Consider the following 9,360-nt stretch of genomic DNA (forward strand, 5'->3'; position numbering starts at 1 on the left):
ACTTTCTTTCTTTTGAAGCCACAAGTTATTGTTTCCTGTAGATTTCTAGAAAATATTTTTACATGACTGAATAATCATGTTATTTTCCTGTACAATATAGTTACATATAGTTTTAACATACTAAATTTTATGTTAACAAGTTTACTCACAACATTACAATTCGGGAAAATATAATTATTAGAATCTCTAAGGTATTTATCAGTGAGTTTAACATTACACAAACCTAAATATTAGTTTTCATATTTCTACATACATTATACATAAAGATAAGCACTGTCTTTAATATGAAATGACCTTTCATGGAAATGTTGAGAAATACTGGAATAACTTGAACCTCTTCGACCTCTTGAATAGAGCTGGGTGATTAATGGAATTTGTAGATTGATTAATTTTGGGATCATTAATCAATTCAAATAACTAACTGTTCTCATATGAGACTAATATCCCTATTTTCAAAATGTTTTGTGTTTTGTTAAAGTAACTTTTGAACTACCCTATGTTTAAATATGATAGATATCTTTAGGTACAACAATTTAGGATTCATCATATATATATATATATATGATGTATAAGAAAACCTGTAATAAGCTGAAAATATGATTAATACCATTCCTTTGGTTGCTCTCTAAAAATTTTGAAGCAACTACTCTTTTCGTTGATGAAAATAAACATTACTTGGTTATATTTTATAAATCAGTAAAATACTAAATTTAACACTCTCAGGTTTTATTGGATGTTGCCTAGATACATACCCCTTTAAAAGTTGTTCACCAGTCAATAAGGTTGAGGAAAAGAATATAAGATTGTTATGGAATACTGGGATATTTATTACTTTTGTTAGCAGTTCAATATTAGGTAGAGTGGCAGATAGCATTGGTAGCTTTGCCATAAATCAAACACAAAAAACAAATATAAGGCTCTTGCAGATGAAGGGCAAGTATATTTGGTGGCAATGGGAAATGAATCCGAGACTCTTGAACCAGGAGACAACCCCTCCAACTATCAGGCCATGTCAGCCTGAAGCCAAACAAACATGATTTATATATTTAGAATAATCAAAAACATTAATACTGTACATACACGTGTAATAGTCGAGCCATGATTTTTGACCGAAAAAATCTGAATTTTTCATATCTCTCATGTAAAAGTTTTTCCGGCAACCTAAGAAAGCAGCCATTCACCCAGTCCAGGTCACACTTTATAACAAAACTTGTGAAAACACTTAAATCTACCAACAAAAACTTGGTTCCAAAGACCGACCAGGTGAACATTTTTACTTTTATATAGTTTCAGTACTATAATTAGAATGACTTTAAATTGTAACATGAAACTACATTTGTATATATATCCTAAATAGCTTTAAACTCATAGCAGTACACATCTATTTATACTTAAATTTTATTGTTATATTATCTTTTGAACCATGTCTAACCACTATTCCTGCCATTATAAGTGATACATTATTGGTGAACGTGCAGCTCACGATTACACCATGCACAAGCTACTTGTGAGCATACCTTGTGAAAAATTTCTATTATATTATTTTACCTAATCTAACCTTAACTAACTCAAAAAATTTCTTATCTTTCATTTTAGTCACTTTTAAAATAATAAATAAAGAATGCACATGAAAAACAACAAATAAAGTACTTACTTGGGTCTTTTTTTTGTTGTTGATTTGCAATAATACTTAAACCTACATTTTTTATACTAATGGTACTACTGCACAAAATAATTTCTTATTTAATTAAATAATGCTCTAAAGAACACACAGTAATAACACGCAAAAAGCAGAATATGTCCATAATTATTTCAGGCTTTCTAGCTATGCACTAAGAGTTGTTTGACATTCAGCTAAGCTTGTTGATATGTTTCCCATGAGAAAAGTTGAACTGAAAGCCAAATTGAATATTCTCTATAGACAAAACAATGTAGAATAATATGTCATTTGATACACTTTTCTTTGCTTGAGTGATGACAACATTATAACAATTCATTTATATTGAATTTTGTACTTTTTGGAGGGGTGGTAAGTACATTAGTGTAAAGAGGATGCCTAGAGAGTATACGTCACAATTCTCAAACTAGGGGTAATTCAGGATTTTTTTTTAATATTGCATTATGAAATTAAGAATTTAAAACTTATATACTACTAAAATATGGATAATTAGCTATTTTTTTGCTATATTTATTAGTATACCATGGTAGGAATGTAGTTGAATTACTTTTTGAATGTTAAGTCACTAAAACATTGTGACATTCACATGAAAGGATGCCTGTAGAGATAGTGGTAAGTAGCTTAAGATTCTTTTCTCTCTGATGTCTCAGCTTCCCTGAAGCAGTTGTGAAATACAGCCATAAGGTTGAGCTCTTGAACATAAAACTTTTCCCCTCATTATCTGTCAAAATGACTTCAAGAAAGAAAATCAAGTACACAGTAGTTTTTAAACTGAAAGTCATTGAGGTTGCAGAGAAGATGAATAATTGTGTGTTAGCTAGAGAATTCTGTGTATTTGATAAAATTGTGAAATTGGAGAAAAATTTCCATAAAGCTTAAGAAAATGTCAACAGTCAGACAAGTGGTCACTGTTAGAGAAAATAGTTGCAGAGTAGATTAACAAATCTCGCCAGAGTGGATATATATTGTCTTGTGCATCCATCAGAATCTACATCTGGAAAGAAGCAAAAACAGATGACATCATAGAATTTAAGGCCACTGCTGGATCATGTACTAGACTTATGAACAGATATGACTTAGTACTTCGCCAAAAAACTAAGATTGCACAGCAACAATAGAAAACAAGATCAGCAAATTCCACAGATTTACAATCAAGAAATCAACAGAAGCATGGCTACAAAGTATCCTGCACTGGCAATGTGGACGAAACACGTGACTTTTGATTTGCTGGGAAATTGAACTGTAAACAAAAGTGGAGAAAAACAATATTTGTTAAGATGACTGGCCATAGAATAACTAGGTTTGCTTTAGTACTTTCTTTTATGGCTGATGAAACTAAGCTAAAGCCGATGGTTGTCTTTAAGAGAAAAATCATACCAAAGGAAAAGTTTCCTAAAGGAACTGTCATCCATGTGCATGCAAAAGGCTAGATGGCTGAAGGCAGCAGCAAAAAACGGTTGAAAGAAGTGTGTAATTTATGACCTGGTGGACTACAAAAAATTTGTTTGTCTGGGACAAGTATAAATCTCTCCAAGTGAAGAATGTTGTGGCTGAAGTTTGATCAAGCAATGCTGATGTGGCTGTGATTCATGGCAGTCTTACAAACTTACTGCAACCATTGAATGTTAGTTAAGGACTTGATGAAAACATTGTGGATGAACTGGATGCAAGAGGGAGAAAAACTTTCATGAAGGGAGGCAACATGAGGGCTCTGACATTGGCAGTGGTATGTGAATGGATTGTAAAATCTTGGAAGGAACTAAAAACTGATATTATTGTGAAATCCTTCAAATAAAATGTGGAATTTCAAATGCATTAGATGGCACAGAGGATAACTATTTATGGACTTATGAAGTTGATGATGAAAAAGAAGCCAATAATGTTCTAATTGCAATTGCCAACAATGAAGATGATCCATATGATGATTTATCCAGATGATTGGGAAGCATTATCCAATGATGCAGATGATGAGAGAGTGAATTCACAGCATTTAAGGCCATATGAAATTTATAACTGCCTCTCTTTTGAATGTAGTGGGTAGGTTATTCTTACCTAACTTACTGTATTTGTTAAAGGCTGTTTATACAATCATTAAATTATAATCGATAACTTTATGAAGTATCTTAGCCAAAGATAACATTAATTTTTCTTGTTGTATCTTAACTAAAAATATAATATCAAAGTATTGTAATTTTAAAGAAATTAATGTATTCTCATGTAGGGTGCTAATGCTACTGGTAGATAGATATGTAACATGTTTATCTGAAAAACTGATTATTCTATTATTAAGATAATGTCAGTTTTCATGTTTACCTTTTTTGTAAATAAAAAATCAAAACTGCTTTTTTTGTTGTTTATTGTCTTTTATATGAATTGGACTATTGTTTCACGTTTTATTGACTCTTACTGAGTATGCATGCAACCTTTCGAAAGTATTACTCATGTAAAAGTTGACCCCTAAATCATAGCCTAAAAAATTGGTCACACAAATTCAACTATTTCATGAGTATATAAGGTAACTAGAAACTCTAATTTCAATAAGTTGATTAATGTAATATGTTATAACACTAATCAATTAAGCTGAAAAAATATGGATTGATAGAAAATAATAATGGAATATTTCAAATACTTGGATATTCTCTCTCACACACACACATACAGATAGATATATAAATGTAAGTTATAGCTTGAAACCAAACTTTGACTTTGTTAGAACAGTGATTCTTGTTATGATGACTCTTGGATACTGGATGGTTTGAATAATGAAGATTAGGAATAATCAGAAAAAATAATTTTGATTAACTGATTCTTTATGTGAAATTAATTGATATTCATGTGCAACTGATTATATTGATTAACTGAGTTAATCGCCCAGCACTAATCTTGAACATTTCTTGGATACATATAAATATTTAGTTACTGAAAAAGTCAACAAACTTAATTCTACAAAACATAATAAAATGCACATACATGTATGTATATTTATATTGATTTGATAAAACAATAAAATTCCATTTAAAAATTTTGCTTTAAAACATTGAGAATATCAAAATATTTCACTCGTAGATGAGGTCCTTGTAACAAAAATTATACAAGTCAGCATTAACAACTGAAATACTCTTTAAAAACAAGTAAGTACAATCTATTACATATTCCTTTATGCTTACACAGGTTTGAATGGGACTACAATTCAATGAGAATTACAGAATTGTTAACGATCCAAGTAAGAAACATGTTTATAAAACTGTGTAATAGCTGAAAATATTGCTTTAAAGAAACATACAGTGAAAGATTTTGAGGGTTCTTACAACTTGTTTAAACAAGTTAGATGCACAAAAGAAATAAAAAAATAACTGTTATCTACAAAAATATTTCAGATGTCATAAACCCAACTGAATAAGCAGTAGTTATTTCAAGGTCAAGTGTTTTTTCTTTTTCATCCACATTGACAACCATATTAAAATGTTATTGCTAACAAACAGCAAGTAAAATATCTAATTATGTAGTTTTAGTATTACATAAAGTATTAATGATAAATACATTATCCCTATTTTCATCATGTACTTTAAAGGATAGCACTCTATTACATAAAGTATTATTGATAAATACATTATCCCTATTTTCATCATGTACTTTAAAGGATAGCACTCTATTACATAAAGTATTATTGATAAATACATTATCCCTATTTTCATCATGTACTTTAAAGGATAGCACTCTATTACATAAAGTATTATTGATAAATACATTATCCCTATTTTCATCATGTACTTTGAAGGATAACACTCTGATATATTCTTACAGTAATCCACATTTAGGTAGTGTACAGTGCAATCATGTACTCTAAAAGTGTACATCAATAACTAACAAGCACTGTGAAAGACATTTTACTTTTCTTTAACAGTCTGATAATTATCATTACTGCCGTTATGTATTTTGGTAATTTGTTACAAGGAAATTATCTCTATACTTTTTAGCCAGAAGAATACTGATCTTTAACCAAAGCTCCCTGTAACTGTAATAACTTTTAACAATTTAACTATACTACCGTGTTTTGAGGATAGACATAGTTTCTTCCAAGTTAAATTCTTTCTCTGATGATGTCTCTTCTTCATCCTCTACTAAAAGATTTTGTGGTTCTAATGGAAGAAGTTGGTGTGTTTCTACATGAGTAGGGGAGGGTTCATTATAGTCACGTATGTCATCTATGTCTTCAGGCAGAGGTTTACCTAATGTTTCAGGAAGCCAAGTGTTGAAAATACCAGCAACAATTGCAAAAAAACCCAGGATAGTATATTGAAGCAGAGGATATACATCATCCTGTTTAGAATGAGATAAAAAATCAATAATAGTTAAAAGAATATATATATATATATATATACACACACAATACATGTATACTTTTGTAACATTTTGTGCCATCTTTGATCAAAGATGGTAACTCTTACTAATTTGAATGAGAAAATCGAATATTTGTTTTTTAACATATACTCTTACCAGAAGACTAATAAATGAAGAAAGAATTCCTCCAATCCGTGCAGCTGAAGACAGAATTCCTAATCCCAAGTTTCTAGAAAAAAAAAGAGTAAATGTTAAAAGTGTCACAGTAGTGTATTCCATTTAACACTGATTTTAATCATACAATAAAGATATAATTTACCAGTCATTTAGCACATTTCTAATGAGAATTACAACATTATTACTATTTGTTATAATTATTCATGCACAGGTATTTGTATTTCACATACACCTGTTAGTTACAAAACACAAAATTAAGATAAAAATGTTGGTGGCCGGACAGTTCACTACTGAACATTTCACTAATAGGTCATTTTGCTATCTGACCATTTTATGTCATAATCTCCATTATATATCTTATTTAAGATCATAAAATAAAAATATTTCATCAGTATTAGTTCATTAGACAAACACTCCAGTCAGTAAAATATTAGAAAATATTTCTTCAATATTAGTTTATTAGAAAAACTCTTTCAAAATAAAAAGTCTCTTATGTTGTAAAACATTTTATTTAAAATGATGAAAGATCTGAACTTTTAAAAAAAAGTATTCAGGCTTTCCTCAAATAGTTGTTGAGCCATAATGAGTTATTTATACATAGCTGGAACAGGTAGAGAAATGACCTGGTAGCGAAATACCCTAGTATCAAGCTGATCAATAGTGAAATGTTCAGTAGCGAACTGTCCTTGAACCAAAAATGTCATGCATCAGGTAACCTTTATATATCTACTTTTTGGTATTATTATTAAAACTATGAATAAAGTTATGGACATAATTTGTTTTTTAAACCAAAATGATGAATTAAGGCCAAGCTACAGTATAAATCAATTTCCACTTAGAGATGAACAAAGAAACATCTGGTAAATACATATATGGCTAATTTATAGGTTACTACAGCGAAAAGCTGAGCTTAAAATGTAAGTAACCTTAGTAAAGAGTAAACAAGGTATTCTAATAGGGGGTTTATAGAGATGCTTAAGCCTAAGATTACAGTCTAATAGCATATTTCATTTACATTAGGTATTGTTCAGTGAAATGTCTAGGTAAGAGTTGTAACTTAGAGTTTGTGATTTGATAGAATGTATTTAAATGCATATTTTAACACATTTTATTTTACTGAAAAAAATATTTCTGTATAAATTAGTTATATTTTACTGAGATGTTTTTAATTATTAGAAACCAAAATTAGAACAACACTACCCTAGTAATACATAATAAATACATTTATTTAAACCCTTTACATTGTTGTTATTTAATATGTATGTTAGAATGATAAAGCGTGTATTTATTTAAATCTTACCAATCTAACATAAATATTAAGCAACAAGTAATCACAGTAAAGTACAGATGTTCAATATACACAAAACATCAAAGATTTAACCACCTGATTACTGTTGGCAACAGTTCAGTAGAATACACATAGATCACAGTAAATGAAGCTGTGATGGACATCTTTCCTAACAAAGCTAGTGCAACTTGAAAACCATTCATTTCCTCACCTACAGGAAGGTAAAATGATGAAAAAGAATAATAAGTGACCAGCAATTATAAAATTATATTCATTTAAATAGCTGTCATCTTTTATAGTTCATTAAACTTGCTGAACTAAAGGAACATACCTAAACACTAAGAAAAATTAACATTTCCCTTACCTGAAAATGTATTTCTAATACATACTCATCTCTACACACAAATATGGTTATCTTCCTCCCATGTCTGCTAGAGATATTTGTATTATCACTACCCTTGAGGCAATTTCCACCTAATTTCATGTAATATTACATGAATTGCACTCTCCACCAATAGAAGAGTGACACACACGTCATGTACAATAATTCCCTCTTTGCACTTGAATTGTTGTTGTTTGGGGCTTTATGGAGCAAGGAATGTGGCTATCTGCACTAAACAACCAATATAAAAGTAAAAAGAAAAGAGCCTAAAAACTAAACTATGCCCAAAAATCAGGTAAAACTAAACAGAGTTAGAACTGTGGTTATCTGCACCAAACAACCAATATAAAAGTAAAAAGAAAAGAGCCTAAAAGCTAAACAATGCCCAAAAATCAGGTTAAAAACTATATAGATTTAAAAAGGCCCATGGTTCATAAAAAGCTAAAAACACAGTCAAGCTGGACAGTGGCACCATCACCAATGACACTGTCTAACATCAGGGATAGACCCCAAGAAAAAAATGTCTAAAATTGTGCCACCATTCGCAGTCATAATGACGGCAATTGAGACCTGAGTGTCACAAAGGCCAAACGTTGGCAAATCAGTCCCACATAAAAGAAAACTGAGAGTTAAAAATCTGTGACCAATGTGTAGCCTAGACAGGACAACTTCCTTCCTCCAATCATAGACAGCCAAACAATAACAGTAGGTTTGATTTGGAAAAGCTTGTTATGAAGTTGCTCACCCCAAATTGACTGCCAACTGGCATGAAGTCATGCCTTGATAACAGGACCTTTGTCTATTTTTGTGGAACAGGCATGGTTGTGACAATGCCAAAACAGATGGAATTACAGGTGGTGTCAGCAAGCTCATTCCCATTGAATACCGACATGGCAAGGTATCCAGAAAAATTGGATACAAATGGATGACAGAGAAAATCAGGAATACCACCAAAGACCTCAAGATGATGAAAGAGGGTAAAGGCATAGTTCATGGTGAAATGAAGTGGGCAGATGTACTTGAAAAAGAAGGTTAACCCTACCTAAAAAACCTCAACAACAGAAAAACCAGAAGGAAATGAAATTCCACAGAAAAATCATCTGGGGCATGATGGAGTACCTCAGACATGACGGATAGAGTGGAGAGGTAACAAAGGAGGGTGGTGAGAAAGATACGAAGGTAAACAAATTGGGCATTGGAGAGCAAAACTGGAATTAAAAAAGTCCACTCCCCAAACAGGCATAAGTGATTCCAAAAACTGGGAGTTGAGAAATGGGAAATTAGAATGGTTGTATGCCAAAACATAAGAATCAGTTAAATGAGTGGGGCAAGCCATACAATTATGGGTATGAAATAATGGCTGGAAACGGCTTGAATGGGTAATGAAGAAAAACTTTAATATAAGTTTAACATAACAGCAAATGTACAAGGTCTTGTCATCATCAGGTACCTGATGATGACAAAACCTTGTCGAAACATTGTACATTTGCTGTT

At 31.1% G+C, this 9,360-nt stretch overlaps 1 protein-coding gene across 1 annotated transcript in view; it reads right to left on the reverse strand.

The window, feature by feature from the left end:
• Window positions 1-4,724: 4,724 nt before the first annotated feature.
• Window positions 4,725-9,360, reverse strand: part of LOC106468853 (solute carrier family 22 member 15-like) — a 23,501-nt gene continuing 18,865 nt past the window's right edge. Inside the window, exons 6-8 of the mRNA XM_022397213.1 lie at window positions 7,581-7,695; window positions 6,176-6,248; window positions 4,725-5,998 (exon numbers count right to left, since the gene is read on the reverse strand). Of these exons, the coding sequence (XP_022252921.1) occupies window positions 5,723-5,998; window positions 6,176-6,248; window positions 7,581-7,695 (464 nt within the window). The 3' untranslated portion in view covers window positions 4,725-5,722. The remainder of the gene's footprint in view (window positions 5,999-6,175; window positions 6,249-7,580; window positions 7,696-9,360) is intronic.

The sequence above is a fragment of the Limulus polyphemus genome, unplaced genomic scaffold (assembly GCF_000517525.1).
Source record: "Limulus polyphemus unplaced genomic scaffold, Limulus_polyphemus-2.1.2 Scaffold3192, whole genome shotgun sequence".
Lineage (NCBI taxonomy): Eukaryota > Metazoa > Arthropoda > Merostomata > Xiphosura > Limulidae > Limulus > Limulus polyphemus.